General features: G+C 43.4%; 1 protein-coding gene across 1 annotated transcript; it reads right to left on the bottom strand.

The window, feature by feature from the left end:
• Window positions 1–4,828: 4,828 nt before the first annotated feature.
• LOC311234532 (stonustoxin subunit beta-like) lies at window positions 4,829–14,538 on the bottom strand. The gene is made up of 4 exons (XM_084321775.1): window positions 14,190–14,538; window positions 11,398–11,556; window positions 6,920–6,979; window positions 4,829–6,803 (listed from the first exon to the last, which is right to left on the bottom strand). The coding sequence occupies exons 1-4, from the start codon at window positions 14,353–14,355 to the stop codon at window positions 6,256–6,258; spliced, it is 933 nt and encodes a 310-aa protein (XP_084177901.1). The 5' UTR covers window positions 14,356–14,538; the 3' UTR covers window positions 4,829–6,255.
• Window positions 14,539–19,067: the final 4,529 nt, after the last annotated feature.

Raw genomic sequence — 19,067 nt, 5'->3', positions numbered from 1 at the left:
CAAGCATTACTGTCGAACACTTTAGGAGAAAAGAGAGCCAAATGTATTTTATTGACTCAGAATTACATATATAGGACCGACAGAGGAGAGGGCGAACGGGAGGAGAGGTGGGGAGGACATGCGACAAATAACGACGGGAGCTGGGATCGAACCCGGGTCGGCCGCGTAGGTGCGCGAGGCACTATGGTATGCGCCACGAGGGCGCCCCAAAATTACATATATTATTTATCCAAAACAAATGGTATAATTTAAATGTCCCCTAAATGATACAATGTACTCCTTGCACCTATTTTCAAAAGTAAATTGAAATTAAATGAACTTTAGGGGTAAAAAGATAATAATTTATATCAGGCATCTATGCGGGCAGCATGGGAGGGCTTGACTGGTTTACCATCTGGCATCTATGGGGGCAGCCCAGAGGACTTGCATTGAAACCCCAGCTCATTCAGTCAGTCATTGAGTCAGCTCATTGTGCTTAGTGAGTTCGCTGCAATCAGACCAGGAACGTGATAGCCCAATGGTATGTTTACATTTACCTTCCCTGCTTGCTTAATGTGCATGTGCCCTGCTTGCTTTATGATTATGTGCTCTGCTTGCTCTGTTCATGTGCTTTGCTTGCTTATTTGTGCTTTGCTTATTGTAGCATGTTAGCTCTGCTCAACATGAAATGTTTGTCGCATGTTAGCTCTGCTCAACATGAAATGTTTGTAGCATGTTAGCTTTGCTCAACATGAAATGTTTGACATGCGGCCCCAGTGCATGGGAAATGGTGTTTCTGTAGGCCTGTAATGTTTGGCATTACAACGGTTTGAATATATTGTTTGAACATTTTGATGCATGACATTCATGACATGGTTAAGTTTAAAGAACAATGTTGATTGGTGTAATAAATTAATAAATAATATATATATATAATATACGTTATATATGGTATGTGGTATATATATAAATAAATAGATAAATAATATATATAATATAGGTTATATGTGGTATATATTAGGGCTGACCTTCGAATATTTTTTTTGGAATTCGAAGCTTCGGGGCCGAGATTCTATTTTAATTCGAAGCTTCGAAATAAAAAAATTAAATAAAAAAAAAATTTATATGTTGTGGGACTTTGTCAGTGCTGTAAAGTTTAAACCTTTTTAAATCTTAGACAAACGAAACACTTTGCTTTCATGAAATATTGTAAGCCGTCATTTGAGGCTTTATAAAAGCAGCACAATGAACACAAATCTGTCAGTGCCGAGTCCGACCTCATCTTAAATAACAAACAGCATTGCTTGTTGTAGTTAACAAAGAGGCAGAGTTGATTTTGCAACAAAAAAAAAATTAATATTTTCTTTTATTTTTTATATCAAATTGTATTTTCATATTCGAATCCCATGCCCATCGAACGAAGCTTTGAAGTATTTAAGACAGCCCTAGTGTGTGTATATATATATAAGAATAATACAAAATGTCAAATGTATAGGTAAATGCTGAATGAATGTTAATGAAAATGCATTTGGTAATTGTGTATTTGAATGAACTGATGATATAGGCTAAATGTATTAATGTTAATTATAATTTATGGTATTATTATAGCCTATGTATTATGTTGATGTTGAAACATTTCCTTTCATACCCTTTCAGGTTTATAACCTGCTCTTGTGACTGCTATTGTGACCAACATCATCATTTGTCAACCAAAATAAATGACAAACTAAGGTCAAAGAAGTCACAGTTATATCCTTCCTTTATCACGTTGCCTGAGCCCTTCAAGTGGGGAAAACAAGAACAAACTTGACAGTTATAAATCAAGGGCCCAAGCGTCCAGCTGAATCTCCCCCGAAAAGAGGAGCGCCACGGAGGGAGGGGAAGGTCCAACAGGCCCCCTGCCAGTGTCGGAGAAACCTTGGGCAGCTCTAAGAAAGGAGGATGGATTCAATCTTGTCAGTATACCCAGACAGAAAAGGGATCGTCAGGGACGTTGATATCAAGACATGTGCCGGCCTCATCGTCTCCCCTGCAGGTGGACAGAAGAAGAGGAGCTCTCCACTGCCCACGACCGTCATCAGGAGAGACGTAAGAAGATCGGTGGTCCTCCTCCCCGTGGAGGACCAAACTCATCTGCCTGAGCCGCCCTGATGCAGTTCCCTGCCCACACCCCTCACCCAGTTAATCGCCCAAGCCCCTGGATCCGGTCACCACCCCTAACCCCCCCCCCCCTCTCGGCTGGTTGGTGTACGCCATGCGCTACCACCATGCCCTACACTCTGCACATACATGAAGACTTAGAGCATTCATACCCCATGCCCCATCGATCTTGGCACCACACACACCTGCCAAGAGACGTGGCTGACTTTGGACTGCTTGCTAGTCTACACACACTCGTCAAAAAAAATTATAAAAAAAGACAAAAAAAGGAATATATATATATGAAAAAATTATAATAATAATGAAAATGTACCAAAAAAGGGTGTCGTTAAGAAGGGTCAATCTCTGATGTGAAGTAAGTTTCTGATCAAGCCAAGCGATCAGGAACTTACAGTAAGTGGGAGGTGTCGAACTCTTTAGGAGAAAAGAGAGCCAAATGTATTTTATTTACTCAAAATTACATATATTATTTATCCGAAACAAATGGTACAATTTAAATGTCCCCTAAATGATACAATGTACCCCTTGCAACTATTTTCAAAAGTAAATTGTATCATTTAGGGGACATTTAAATTATACCATTTTGTTTTGGATAAATAATATATGTAATTTTGAGTCAATAAAATCCATTTGGCTCTCTTTTCTCCTAAAGAGTTCGACACCTCCCACTTAAGTTCCTGATCGCTTGGCTTGATCAGAAACTTACTTCACATCAGAGATTGACCCTTCTTAATGACACCCATTTAAATTTTTTTTTTAAATAAATATAATGACAATAAACAACAAGACTGGTTTATCCTGCAGGGCGGTAGAGCTCCTGGGCTTTGGTGGTGAAACCCATCCCGTCTTCCTCCAACGCCTGCTGGGTCAGGATGTTCTGGTAGAAGACCAGAGAGGACAGACGGCTCCAACAACTCTGAGAAGAAGCCTCCTGACAGCTGCTGGCTGATGTCCTTGGAGGCGCGCTCTTCATGTCTCTCGGGTGGTCTGCTGAGGAGCTGTGGACCAGCTGGCTGCTCTGTGAGCTCTGCAGCAGCACAGTCTCCGTCTCCTTTAGACGCGCCTCCCGCCTCGTCCAGGAATGTCCTCCCGTCTCCTTGGATGTAGAGGTTTTTGACGGGCAGCTCATGGCGCGTGGTATCAACAGCTGTGGCCAGAGTCTGGTATTCCTCTGTGAACCGCTTGGCAGCTTCAGGAGTTAACACAGAAATCTGCAGCTCCAGCAGCTCCTTGGTCCTCTTGTCCTGCTCCATGAGGAGCAGGGGCGGACCTAGCACATTTGGCGCCCTAGGCGAGATTCCCCCCCCCCCCCCCTTTCTTTTTGTAATTTTCTTTTTTTTTTATGGCTTTTGCCTCTTCATAGTTCTCTAACGTTAGTCTTTCTTTCCTCAACGCTCAATTCTATAAACACTTGACCGATACCCATCAATGCACAGCGCTCTAGCATGTTCTGACTGTGAACACCTAAAGCTGAGGCTCAGACCGACCGACCGTTTTAGATTTTTGGCTCATTTTCCCTTATGTTAGAATTTTTTTTATGTAAAAATAATGGTTGCAGATATAGAGGGGGGCGCCAAAACTGCACAGAGAAAATTTAAAATTAAAAAAAAAAAAAAAAAAATTAAAGTGTTCTTTTTTTCTTTTTTTTTCGCCCCCCTCTGGGTGGCGCTCTAGGCGACCGCCTATATCGCCTGTAGGAAGGTCCGCCCCTGATGAGGAGGTACTGACACCGTTTCTCCTGGTTCTCCCTCCGTATAGCTTCTCCTCTTCCTCCATCATATGCAGCAAACTGGCCTCCGCCGCGGCCTTCAGATTAGCAGTATTATGCTGCATCTTGGCTGTGAGGTAGGCCAACAGAAACGCCTCATTCTCAATGATCATCTTGTCATTCTCCAAGCCCCTCTCTGGTTCACCTGGATGCTGCATTAGAGTTCTCTCTGAGTCAGCTCGGATAAGTGAAAGATCGAACTCTGGGCGAGCAGCGTAGTGGCCATCCGAGAAGGTGGACTGCAGAAACTTCTCCCAAGCCGAGCGGGCTCCAGGAGACTCGACATTGAGGTGGAACGAGGGGCCATGGACCGTCTCGGGGGGGGGGGGGGGGGTGGCCACCCGGGGTCTCACAACGCCAGCAGGCTTGGGAGAGGACGGTCTCACTCGCCGCCAGCAGGCTTAGGAGAGGATGGGTCTCGGTTGGAGAACAAACTCGTTGGTGAGAGAGTTACTCTTGGGCAGAGAGCTCTTCTCAACAACAGGCTGCAGGTAGCGAGACTTCACCACTGTGCTGCTAGATTTCGTTTTCTTGCGAACTCCACTGGCTTTGTTTTCATTGCCTCCTTTAGAGCTGTTATCTGCTGAACTTGGTTCTGAGCAGCTGGGCGCTATACTATCTATATATCCCGCTGACACTGCCAATTGTGCCAGTATGACAACCGGCCAAGCCGGAGGCACCGCTGACAGCTGGATTCGATACCAGTGTCTCTGCAGTGGTAGACAGACACTTAGTCCGCTGCGCTACCCGGCCGCCTCAGAAATGTTTATTAATGTGTACTGTCATACAGGGGATTGCAGTTCAACGTGCTTTACATCAGTAAGAAATGAGACATAAAATCAGTGTAAAACAAGCAGCAAGAGCAAAGCATAAAGTGGGATAAATGCAGATATATTAATCAAATCATATCAGAACCTCACATAGGCTTTTTGAATTTCTGTAATCTGTTACAAAACATGATAAAGGTTATAGTATGGACCCAGCGTAAAGATAAAATTAAAAATAAGTAAAATAATAGCAAGGGTAATATGAGCAGACATATAAAATCACAGTTTTTCACATTAGGATCTAACATCCAGGCCACCTTGTTTATGGTTTGATTCAGTTTTATTAGAATAGAAAAGACATGAATGATGAAATGAGCACATACAAATACATTTCAGGTAACTAACATTGCATACCTCTTACGTCACAGGTCGTGGAATTAACACAACATTATGCATACTTTTTGTAAGGGTCCACCTGTTCTTTTCTGTGTTGTAGTTATGATCAGTCTGGTGTTCTCTCAGTAATTGTATTTTGATTCAGTTTTGTGTTCTAGCCTAGTTTATTCCCCAGTGTGTGTTTGGCCTTGTGTTTTCCTGTACCCCTGTGTGTTAGTTCTGCTTTCCCTCTCGGGTGTGTCTCGTTCCCAAATACCCTCTTGTGTCAATCAGTGTGTGTATATCTGCCTCGTTTGCCATTCTCTCTTTGTCTGTTCATTGTTGGGTTTCCCTACTAGTGTTTGCTGTCTTGTTCTGTTAGTTACTCTGTTCCTGTGATCCTGTGACTCCTTCTAGTATTTTTGTAGTAAGTGTTTCCTAGTGTTAATTTGTTTGTTCCACCCTTCTTTGTTTTTCGTGTAAAGTTTGTCTTGTTTGTTAGGGTTTTATTTAGTTTGTTCATATTTTTTCCTTGCCTGCCTTGCAGTGTTTTGTTTGTGCCTTTTGGGACTTGCTCTCATTTATGAGACGATTGTTTGTTTTTGTAGTTTGCCCTCTGCCGGCCAGTTTGCTGTGCCCTCTGTTTGTTGTGCTCTAAGTAAAGCATAATACTTTGACATTCACCCCTGGCTCCGTGTCTCGCTTTGCCTATTTGCTCCTCGTTCTGTTCTGCAATTGGGTCCTCCTACAACACTATCCCTAACACTTTTGACAAAAGTATGCATTGATGGGTTAATTTCACTGGATGCATTCAACAAGGCTTTCTAAATGTAAACATTATCTGTGCATCTCCCCTTTTCTTCTCTCTCCCTCTGGTTCTCACTCTCCCTTTTCCCCTCTCTCTCTTTCCTTCTCTCCCTTATTTATTGTAATTTTCCTTGTATACTATTGCTACTGTCATTTTGTATTCAATTTACTTGTACAGTATGCATGTACAGTACACATAACCTTGTTTTTTTGGTCAGGCTGCTTTTGTATATAAGAATGTGTTCTTACTTTGTTGCCTGGGTAAATAAAGGTTACATTAAAAAAAAGTTTTTAAAGAAATTTGATTTTTTTTTACGATATTACATTTTAATGCCAATATCGGCCAATAATATCGGTAGGCCGAAAATATCGGACATCTCTAATTGGTATCAATTATATTTAAAAATGGATACGATGGTCCCATATCTTCATCAATTCCGCTGTTCCATCACAGCTAACCCATATCCCTGGATAGAGGGCCTGTGTGAACGTGGTGTAAACTGTATGGAGGAGGGTCATGGTGTCAGAGACACTGTAGAAGGACAGAGTACCTGCCTTGTGATCCAGGTACACTCCTATCCTGGACGACTGAGAGCCTGACACTGGAGTCACAAACTGATTGTGTCTGAACACGTAGTCTATGTCCCTGCAGCTCTCTAAACACCAGGACTTGTTATTGAATCCAAAGAGTGACACAACAGCACCACCTTTTCTTTGGATGTCTTTGTAACAGACTGCTGTATGAACCATGGAGCCGCTCCACTCTACTTCCCAGTAACAGCATGCAGACTGACCCTCTCTGCACAACACCTGAGGCCAGACAGTGAATCTCTCAGGATGGTCAGTGTAGCCGCGGTAGTTTACTGAACCAGTCACCTTCCTGTTCTCCACTGACAGGGACAGTTTCTTGCACATTGTGTTTGGGTCCAGTGAGAGGGGACGGGCGCCTGGGAGAAAAATACACGACATCAAATCACAGCAAATTAAACACACCACCTCCATTATGTCCGTCAGCCGACACACGACAACACAAGTGATAGAAAGAGGTCATCGTGGAACTCACGTTGTAAAAAGTACTCTCTCGTCCCTCGCTTTGGTGGAAGTAGAACAGCCACTGGAGAAACTAGAGACACAAAATATCAGTCACAGCATGTTATTATCAACATGGATGAAACAATAGAACTCATCACTTATTTCTGATTTGCTCCTTGAGCTGTTCCAGAGGTCCTGACGAGTGGGTTCACAGGGAGGCTCATTCTGGGTTTCTATTGTGATGTCACTTGTCTTTATTTATTTGTCTTTGTATGCATCTCTCTCTCTTTAGTTCTGTTATCTGTTGCTATTTGATTGGATTGATTGATTGATGTATCGGTTGATTGATTGATTAATTGGTTGATTTAATCATTCATCCATTGATTACAATTTCTATTGATTAAACATTTAAATAAGTTCCATTTCACACAAACAAAACATTCTGCCCCCTCCAAGCTTTACAAAAACATTTTCCAAAAGGAAAATGCCTTTCCTAAAACATACTTTCATGATCATCTAAAGTAAACAAAAAGATTTGCAGGAATAGATAACATCTTACTGAAATATTGTTTATATATATATATATATATATAATATCATAGAACCTGCTGGAGTGTGAGTCATGTTTTACAACAGTCTATACAGTTGATTGATTGAAAACTTTAACATATTGCAGAATGGGTACAGTACAGCTCAATACACACAATTGTTAAGGGGATGCAGACCAGAGAAAGACTTGTCTTGTTTACATCACCAGGGTCCCCCATTTTCAATTCATCATAACATAATATATGACATACATGACATACAGATAGACAGTACTGCTACATCTATACATTTATGACATACCAGATTTGCAAATACAGTACTGTTTGTGATACAAAAAGAGTCCAGAAAAGGGAGTATATACATTTGACGTAAAAACTGTACATTGGAGGAGGTTGGGTGGGGTTGGGTTGGGTAGGAGGGGTTGGGGGGGGGGGGGAAACACTGTACAAGCAAAACTGTACATTGGAATATTGACAACCATACTAGGTATGCTCAATAAATTAGAATATTGTGGAAAAGTCCATTTATTTCGCCGCATTGATGCAGTAATTTGTGCAAAAGGAGCCCCAACTAAGTACTGAGTGAACATACTTTTCAGTAGGCTGACATTTCTTTTTTTTATCTACTTTTTTCTCCTATTTTCTGTATTTTTCTCCCATGCCAATTTAGTCGTTATGCCAATTCCCCCCTCCCCTTCCTGGTCATTGCGCGCATTTGCCCCCCACTTGCCGGTCTAGGGAGCCCTGAAGTCTAGCACATGCTTCCTCCGATACATGTGGAGACAGCCAGCAGCCTCTTTTCACCTGACAACGAGGACTCTCACTGGGGAAGTGTAACACGTGGGAGGATCACACTACCTTCCCCAGTTCCCTCCCTCGCTGTGCAGGCGCCCTGACCGACCTGTAGGAGTCGCTGTTTACAACAACCAGGACCCACGCCACCGGCTTTCCACCCGCTGACACTGCCAATTGTGTCAGTATGGACAACCGACCAAGCCGGAGGTACTGCGGCAGCCGCATTCGATCCCACTGTCTCTGCGGTGGTAGACAGACGCTTAGTCCGCTGCGCTACCTGGCCACCCAGTAGGCTGACATTTTTATATTAACACTTTGATTGCCTAAGGCTAAATTCATGATATACCATCCGTTGCCAGCTCTATTTAACATGGAGAAGTTCCCCTTCTTTGCAGGGCTATAACTTTTTAAATTCTATTGCTAGATTGCCATTATTAGGGCCCATTCAAGGTCCTATATGTATTGTTCATTGTGTAGCAACATTAAACTTTTTCATTCACATATTCATAGTAAAATATGGTCTAAAGTATAAGTATGTTTTCATCTCTTTCTGCAGCTTTCTCCAGAACGTGATTTATAGCCCCAAATGCATTATATTGATGATGAAATACAGTTTGGTAGGAATCCAAATTATGCTGATCAGAATGTAATATCATAACTGTCTATTATTTTTCTTGCAATTGAGCCAATTTTCCTTAGGTACGGTTTTTACGTGTGTGTTCAACAGAATGTAGTATCAAAAACACGTTCACAAAGAGTATGAATGCTGAACTGCACTGTTATAATCACTAAGCCATTGTAAGACCTTACCTGTGTCCCTGTATCACTTGTCTCTGCTGCCCTTTGACAAAAAAAATTTCCTATGTCCATTTTCCTTTTTTCCCCCTGGCAGCATATTTGAGTTAGTCACCTATAGTAAAAGTCACCTAGTAAAAGTGAGATAATTGACTATATCAAAACATGCTAGGGCTGTGCCGAATAGTTTGAAGCTTATGTGCATTATGTGCATCTAAAAAACAGTTGTAACTGGAGGTAAACTGCTCGCTCCAGGGCCCTCATTCATCAACGTGTTCTACGCACAGATTTGTGCTTACCCTGTGCGTACGATCATTTCTAAGCAAAGAGTGGGATTCATCAATTTCAACTTGAACTTGACTTCGTGCTTATATTTACGCACAGCTCGGACCATGCGTACCTGGCGCCCAGTGGTAGAATATATTATTACAACAAGGAAATGAGCTTCTGTGCATAATAACACTGGATGTTCTGTATGAACCATAATTCATTATAGTTCATTGTAAAATAGCAACAGTAGTGTAATTATGGTCAAAACCCTATAAATAGCATTTGGAATAATAGATCTTTCTCTCAGAATGGTTTATATAGCGTTATCGGAATATACGGGGTGTAGGCTACTGACTGACTGCGCTCCGCGTAGCTTGATTGATTGATTGATTGAAAAGTTTATTAACAGATTGCAGAATGGGTACAGTACAGTACAGCTCAGTACATACAATTGTTAAGGGGATGCAGACCAGAGAAAGACTTTCGTCTTGTTTACATCAGGGTCCCCCATTTTCAATTCATCATAAATCATAAAGCTCAACTCGTTATTATTTTGCGCACAGACCGCCGAAACACGGGAACGTTTTGATTATATTTAAAAGGCTTTACGTTAAACGAAACAAGTGGAATTTCGAAGCTGTAAGCAGAATACAAGTCATATGAATATAGTGTTCTTCCCCCTTTTTACTGTATAAGAAAGAATAGAAAACGCATTGCAATGACACCAGATAGTGGACAGACTATGTATATGATGGGATTCAAGTTCGCGTTTTTGTTGATCATAGGCATGCTGTCAGAGTATGATATCTTAATCAAACATTCTAGAACATTTGTCGTCACAGATCATGTCCTAATAGAACATAGGCTATGGCATGGATCGTGATATTGTGTGGACTGTTATTATTACTGCGTACCGGTACCAGTGCCACCCATTGTGACAACAGCCTTGTGAGTCCCGCACACAAACATGATGGAATTCAAGTTCATGTATTGAAAGGCAGGCTACATCATACATGCAGTGAGATTCATTGTTCTTGTATATGCTCTCGTATTATTGTTTATATAGGCTACCCAATACTGACATCAAAATAGATTGTAGTATGCCTCTAGAAATCATATGCAGCAGGTAGAAAATTGACGGGAGATCCATCGCGATTTGGAATAAAATTGAGGAGAACTTTAATCCCTGGGTATTAATCAAACAACACGGGAAAAGGCAGTCATATTCCAGCGCGGTCTTTATTAGCCGACAACAAAATAGATGCCTCTAAAAATCATATAGCCAATCGAACACAACTAATAAAGGCATTCATATTACAGCACGGTTATAATGACACACAACCAACGCCAAACAGTGGTCAACGAACGGTCTTTATTAGTATTTTGAGCTGTCCAGGCAGAATTGCAGCAATGGTCTTAGGGAGCCGTTGATATCTGACATCACCGTTTACAAATCCGCCTTTTATTTATCCCATAATACGCGATAGTGTCTTCTTGGTTCGACAGCAGTGAACAATCTCAGTGGAGTTTCTCAGAGTTCCGCTCGGGTCAGTCCATTATTTCACATCCCATGGGGGGTGTTTCCTCACTTTCATGACCATATATGGATAATCATGCACGAGCATTGACGGTAGAACAAAGTGGTATTCATCAACACGGAGGAGCATAGAGCCTGCGTACGCACGTGTGATGAATCCCGACTTCCCTGTGCGTACACTGGTTCTACATTCCGTGCTTACGTGTGGAAATAGAACATGTTCTACGCACACATTGATGAATGAGGGCCCAGGACTTTTGACAGGAAAGGTAGTTGAGAAATGGGCCTGAAGTTTGAGAGAATAGAGGGATCAAGGTTTTTCTTTTTTTATGAGGGGTTGTACCACAGCATGTTTAATAATAATAAATATCTTAAATTTATATAGCGCCTTTCAGGAGACCCAAGGCGCTTTACAGCTAAGGGAGGGGGACAGGGAACAACGTAACAACAAAATAATAATCAAAAGGAAAGAAAGAAAGAAAAGGGGAAATCAGGCAGAGTAATTTACAAATTTGGTGAAAAGGTGGGTTTTGAGTTGGGATTTGAAGGAGTGCAGGGATGTACCATTACGGATGTTTGGAGGGAGTGAGTTCCAGGGGGTGGGTGCTGCCACAGAGAAGGATCTGGGACAACACAACAGCATGTTGGTGGTGGGGATGGAGAGGAGACCAGAGTAGGAGGACCGCAGCCCCCGGGGCGGGATGTAGGGATGGAGGAGGTCCGCTACAGGTACCGGGGGGAAAGGGAGTGAAGTTTAAAGTTTCTTTAATAGTTGTCGTACAGAAGTACAGAATACTTTTATACAAAATGCTTCTTTCTGTTACGCTCCAGAGACTGTGCTAGACAAAAGATAAGTATGAAATAAAATAAAATAGTATAGCATGTAAAAATAGAAGTCACGTACGTAGACACAGTGTTCAGTATATACATATGTACAATGTTCGATGCAGAAGAAGTAACTGAGTTACCATACAATATACTATGCAATATACTAATATACAATACTATTTTTTTTTCTTTTTTTTTATCCACTTTTTCTCCCATTTTCTATATTTTTCTCCCATCCCAATTTTCGTATCATCCAATTCAACCCTCCCCTGTCACGAACGCTGTTTCTTGCCTCCCACAAGCCGGCTGCAATGTGGACTAAGTCATACATAGCACAAGTCCCCTCCGGTACTTGAGGTAACAGCAGTCGCATCTTTTCACCTGCGCAGCTCGATCTCTCAGTGGCGAGGAGTAACGCGTGGGAGGCTCATGCTGCCCCCGACACTTTCTGATTCTACTGCGCAGGCGCACCAACCGACCTGTAGGAGTCGCTGTCCACAACGCCCGATCCCCACCCATCAGTTTCCCACCCCCTAATACGGCCAATGTGTATTAGTATGAACGACCAGCTAAACTGAAAGCAATGTGGAGCGCTGGGCTCAAACAGTCGAGCCCAGCGTCTCCGCATTCGTGGCGAGCGCCTTGCCCACTACGCCACGTAGCCGCCCTTAATATACAATACTATATAGTGCAAAGCAGAAATGGGATGAGGTACAATTTAGGTACAATTTACAGTAAGGTGTACTGAGGTATGGGTTGCAGTGCAAATCCTTTACCAATAAATATAAAGTGTGTTTAGGTGTTCTAAAGTGTGGAGAGTGGGTGCGGCAGTAGGGCTTTGTAGGTGATGAGGAGGATCTTGAAATTGATGCGGGACTTGACTGAAAGCCAGTGGAGGTGGATGAGGGTGGGGGTGATGTGGTGCCAGGACTTGGTGCGGGTGAGAACCCTGGCAGCAGAATTTTGCACATATTGTAGCCTGTTCAGGGCATTACTGGGTAGCCCTATGAGGACAGAGTTTGAGTAGTCAAGACGGGAGGTGACGAAAGCGTGGATGAGAGTCTCTGCTACGGAGTCGGGGAGAGATGGCCGGAGTCAGGAAATGTTCCTGAGATGGAAAAAAAGCTGATTTGGTTATTGTTTTTATGTGGGAATGAAAGAAGAGGGTGGAGTCCAGTAAGATGCCCAGGTTGCGAACTTCTGGGGAAGGGTGGATTAGGCAGCCGTCCACTTCAAGGAGGAGGTCTCCAACCTTCCGGAGCAGTGACTGCTTGGCCACAACCATGAGCTCAGTTTTCTTGCTATTTAGCTTCAGGAAATTGGATGACATCCAGGCCTTGATGTCAAGGAGACAGTTGATGAGGTGCTGTGGGGGGAGTGGAGGGTGAGGTGCTGATGTAGAGCTGAGTGTCATCAGCGTAGGAGTGGAAATTGAGACCATGTTTCCGGATGATGTGACCAAGGGGGGAGCATGTAGATTGTGAAGAGGAGTGGACCAAGAACGGAGCCCTGCGGCACACCTTGGTTGACTGGGGCAGGGGTGGAGGTGGAGTTGCAGATGGAGATGAACTGTTTTCGGTCAGTGAGGTAGGACTCGAACCAGGTGAGAGCGGTCCCAGTAACACCCAGGTGGTCAGAGAGGCGGTTGAGGAGAATGGAATGGGAGAAATGTTTGAAAGCGGTTGGGACACAGCCAGAGCTGAGAGAGGAATTTACCAACAATAAAATAATGGGCAAGACCGAATCAAGCACTTCTTTTAGAAGGCGAGAGGGAAGGCTATCTGAGGGGCAGTTTGTGGGCCGCAAGTGAAAGAGAGGAGGGAGAGATGGGCTCAAACTGCTCCAAAACAGCAGGCAGGGAGTGTAGAGGGGGGGGGGGGCTGAGGAGGCTGTGGTGAGAACTGGTCTGAGAGCAGAGATTTTATTAATAAAAAAGTTTAGAAAACTTTCACAGAGAGCAGATGATGGCACAACTGGGGAAACATCACAGTGGTTTATGAGGGAGTTAAGAATTTTGAAAAGAATCTGGGGCTTGTGGCAGTTGGAGGCCAAATTAGAAATATATTCACTTTTGTGTGTGTGTGTGTGTGTGTGTGTGTGTGTGTGTGTGTGTGTGTGTGTGTGTGTGTGTGTGTGTGTGTGTGTGTGTGTGTGTGTGTGTGTGTGTGTGTGTGTGTGTGTGTGTGTGTGTGTGTGTGTGTGTGTGTGTGTGTGTGTGTGTGTGTGTGTGTGTGTGTGTGTGTGTGTGTGTGTGTGTGTGTGTGTGTGTGTGTGTGTGTGTGTGTGTGTGTGTGTGTGTGTGTGTGTGTGTGTGTGTGTGTGTGTGTGTGTGTGTGTGTGTGTGTGTGTGTGTGTGTGTGTGTGTGTGTGTGTGTGTGTGTGTGTGTGTGCGTGCGTGCGTGCGTGCGTGCGTGCTTGGCTGACATTTCTATATTAAATATATATATTTCTTTATTGGTATTATGTAATATAAAACATTTCTGAGATACTGAATTTGGGGTTTTCATGAGCTGTACGCCATTACTTACTTTTTCTTAGGCTTTTAAATTCCGGCCCAGATCTTGCCAGGACAGCCCTTCTTTCTTCATCTCCTGTTCTGCGGTTCTTCTTCAGGTGGCGTTCGGTCGGCCTCTCTTCCTCCTGCCCTGTGGGTTCCATGTCAGCGCCCGCTTTGTGATTGTAAGCCATACTCATCAAAATTAAAACAAATAAAGGCTTGAAATATTTCACTTTGTGTGTAATGAATGCTTCTGGTCCAAAGGGCAAAGAAGGCTGGACAACTGGTCTCAAGCAAATGGCTCCTTGTTTCTTGTTGGTTTATTTCAGGCAGGCAAAACGAGCTACAGCATTCAAGTCACGGTCCTCTCTTCAAGCTGACAACCTACGTTACTGTGTCTATCCTGTTACAACAGACATGCTTTATAGTATTCTCCCATAACCAAATAAGTCTGGACACGCCCACGGTTCAAGACAGCTCGTCAAACTGGTCTTTGTGAGACAATGGTCACAGGGTAGACAGGTAGAGTGAGTGAGTTTTGTGTCACATCATGACATGAAATGTGTTTCTTGTTTTAAAACACATTCTTGTACCGGATCTCCTCTCTGGTAAACAAGAATACCCTGAAGACTCTGGCAGGAGCACTCATTCAAGGGTACTACGACTATGCTTGCACCTCATGGTACCAAAGCACCTCAAAGGCGCTAAAAACAAATTACAAACATCTCAAAACAAACTAGTCAGACTACTGCTTGACCTGACTCCTAGAACCCACCTCACCCCTGCACACTTTGACAACCTAGGATGGCTTAGAGTAGACGACAGAGTACAGCAACTTGCAATGGGCCTGGTCTACAAGATACACTACACGACTAAGGTACCCATGTACATGTCAAAATACTTTCCAAAGGTCAGTGAATACCACGACCACAACACCAGAGGGAGCTCCACAAATCATGTTAAACCCAGATTTGGCTCAAACAAGGGACTAAACACGTTTCGCAATTATGCATGAATGAATGAATGAAAACTTTATTTAACAGATTGCAGAATGGGTACAATACAGTACGGCTCAATACATACAATTGTTAAGGGGATGCAGAAAGACGTTTGTCTTGTTTCCATCAGGGTCCCCCATTTTCAATTCATATAGACATTTATGACATACACAACATACATGACATTTATGGCATAGGGACATATAGGTATTTGGTACTGATACATTTGTGACATAAGCGGTATTCAAATATACAGTACTGTTACCCCTAGATCCTGACAGAGTATATACATATGATGGGGAGGGGACTGTACATTAGGAGGGGGTGGGTGGGTGGGAGGGAAATATACATACGGCGGGGAGGGAATATATACATGCGGTGGGGAGGAGACTGTCTATTAGGAGGTGGAACGCCCTACCCAAAGCTGTAAAGGAATGTGAATCACTACCCACTTTCAAAACCTCTCTCAAAGAGCACCTACGGGAGACTGCAATTAGAAACTGGCCCCTGTAAATGTCCTAACCCAACCCCCTCCAATGTACAGTAAATGTCCTGACCCAATAATACACGAGACCCTCTTCTTGGGACCAAGTAAGGTTTCTTCGATAATCCAATGTACAGTTACCCCACCCCCCACCCCACCCCCCCAACCTCCTCCAATGTACAGTTTCTTCATCAAATGTATATACTCTCTTTTTTAGACTCTTTTTGTATCACAAACAGTACTGTATTTGTAAATCTGGTATGTCATAAATGTATAGATGTAGCAGTACTGTCTATCTGTATGTCATGTATGTCATATATTATGTTATGATGAATTGAAAATGGGGGACCCTGATGTAAACAAGACGAAAGTCTTTCTCTGGTCTGCATCCCCTTAACAATTGTGTGTATTGAGCCGTACTGTATTGTACCCATTCTGCAATATGTTAATACAATTTCCAATCAATCAATCAAACCCAGTCTGGTGAGTCTCTTGGTGTGTGTGTGTGTGTGTGTGTGTGTGTGTGTGCGTGTGTGTGTGTGTGTGTGTGTGTGTGTTTCTGTGTGTCTGTGTCAAGTCAAGTCAAGTCAGCTTTATTTGTATAGCACATTTACAAATGACTAAAAGCCAAACCAAAGTGCTTCACATGATAAAAACACATACAATGCAGTAACAACAAGTAAAAATACACAAAAAAAAGGTATTATACATTTAAGAAAGCAAGAGCAAGGTGCAATATAAAAAGAGACAAGAAAATTTGATAAAAAGTCCAGAGTAACAGGGGACGTCATATACTGTACAAGTGGCAGGCTAACTCTGGTCAAAGGCCAGGGGGGAAAACAGGTGCGTTTTGAGCAGTGATTTAAAAGCATCAAGGCTCTGGGCAGATCTTATGTGGCGGGGGGAGGGGGGGGGGGGGTTGTTCCAGAGCCGGGGGGCGGCAGCAGCGAAGGCTCTATCTCCCCTAGTTTTAAGCCTGGTCCTAGGCACCTCCAGCAGCAGCTGGTCAGCAGATCCGCCCCACCACCTCACCTCCCCAGCCCACCACCTCACCTCCCCACCTCACCTCACCTCACCTCACCTCCCCACCCCACGCCAACTAAAACGCGGAGGGAATCATTTATTCATGACACCCCGGCATCCAAAACTAGCATCTCTGTCTGATTATGATTCATAGGAGTGCCGTCCTGGGTGCTACATTCTTCTCACGCGTTCCTGATTTCCATAATAAGTACAATGTCTTAATATGGTCGGCCCCACTTTTTGCAAACATTTGCAGAACACAATTGCGAAGCATCGGGGGTGAAACTGTCGATTGGTTAAACGGGGGCTTTCGGCTCCTTCTGATTGGTTACAGCGTCAGGGGGACCCTGATGGAAACAAGACGAAAGTCTTTCTCAGGTCTGCATCCTCTTAACAATTGTATGTATTGAGCTGTACTGTACTGTGTACCCATTCTGCAATCTGTTAATAAACTTTTCAATCAATCAATCAAGTCTGTCTCTCAGTGCTGTCTGTGGGCCCGACTAAGAACAACATGCAGTACATTACATCCTCTGTTTCTGTTTCAATGTCAGAGTTCAAGTTCAAGTTCTAAGACCACCGTAACACTTCCGGGATTCTGAAATCAGGGAGGAGATTGCGGGGGTCAAATTAAATGAATGAATGTGGACGAGAGCCGTGATGTAAGTGGTTGCCGATACGGCTGTGGGGGTGCTAGAGACATGATCGAATAGACGTTTATGCGCCTCGCTCTCCTGATCACGGCGTGACCCATAACTAATCGATCAGAACTAAATCGGCAGAGAAAAAGCCCATTTTAAAGCACCTATTCCGCATGGACATGCGCAGAGTGCCCATGGAGTCTGGACGACGCGAGATGACGCTCGAATGAATGTGGACTGTTCCATCAGAGGGGGGAGCTTCGATGGTCATGTAAGTGGCTACAGACCGCTGCACTTAAATATAAACATTAGTCTACCTGGAGACTCAATGAGGTAATTGTAGATGTCGCCATAAGACGCGTCTGGCCATTTAGTGGGATCATTTTTTCATTATCCTGTTCGGCTGAAAGGACATTGACCACCGAAGCTCCCCCCTCTGATAGAACAGTCCACATTCATTCGTGCGTCATCTCGCGTCGTCCAGACTCCATGGGCACTCTGCGCATGTCCATGCGGAATAGGTGCTTTAAAATGGGCTTTTTCTCTGCCGATTTAGTTCTGATCGATTAGTTATGGGTCACGCCGTGTTCAGGAGAGCGAGGCGCATAAACGTCTATTCGATCATGTCTCTAGCACCCCCACAGCCGTATCGGCAACCACTTCCATCACGGCTCTCGTCCACATCCATTCATTTGACCCCCCCGCAATCTCCTCCCTGATTTCAATGTAACGCGGAAGTGTAGTGGTCTATACAGGGATTGCAGGTAATGACATTCTTGTGTTTCGAGCTCAGACTCAACGGTGCACAATTAAGAAACAACAATGAATACAAGAACGGTAACAATAGGTAGTAGGTTGTGGAAGTGGGTAGATTCCAAGGTAAACCTGAGGAGGAGCGGTTGTGTGCTCTCTGTGATCTGGGAGTGGTGGAAGATGTATATAATTTTGTTTTGTATTGCCCCCTGTACACCGATTTGAGGAGGGCTTTATTTGAGAAAATTCTGTAATTGTTTTGTGGAGATCTTCAGTTTTGCAGGATTTTTGTAGAAAGCATGGCACTTGAGACAAAACACACTATATCCTATATAATTGTATATGAATTCCTCTTGTTTCTTTGTTTACAGTACATTGTTTACAGCTTGTTACAGTATATTACGTTTTTATTACGGTTTCTTTTTTTTGTGGCCATCTTGGTCTATATAACTTATTGTCAATGTCAAGTATACTATTATATACTTATTGTTTATGTGTCTTGTAAGCCCATATGGGCTGGGCATACACCTGTATGTAAGACACGAAAATAAAAAAACATCAATCAAATCAGTAGTAACATCAAAATAACCGGACCATGTGCCACTTTAACATAACCTTTAATCAGAGCAGCATAACTGTACCACATACCACTTTTACATAACCTTTAGAGGTACATTTATCTGGGTATTTCTACTTTTATTTAAGTAAAGGAACCGTGCACTTCTTCCACGGCTGCTCAGCACGCGTTGCTATCGTCGCTCACGCTGCATGACCGAATTAGGCTGCTGCCCCCGCTCACGCTGCGTCAAATAAGTCACACCTTCTCCTCTACACTCGTGAAAGTGACATGAGTGCCATATGCTTTGTCGGTTGTAGCGTGTATATATATATATATATTGTGGCAGATATCACCCCCCGTCCCATGGCTATGTGAAGGATGGGAGATACTACTGCCACGAGGAGAGGAGAAGCAATTAGGCAGCTGATTAGGACTGATGGAACACACCTGT

Source organism: Notolepis coatsorum (genome assembly GCF_963971535.1).
Source record: "Notolepis coatsorum genome assembly, chromosome: 9".
NCBI lineage: Eukaryota > Metazoa > Chordata > Actinopteri > Aulopiformes > Paralepididae > Notolepis > Notolepis coatsorum.
The sequence above is the reverse complement of the archived record's forward strand: the minus strand, read 5'-3'. Positions and strand labels throughout refer to the sequence as shown.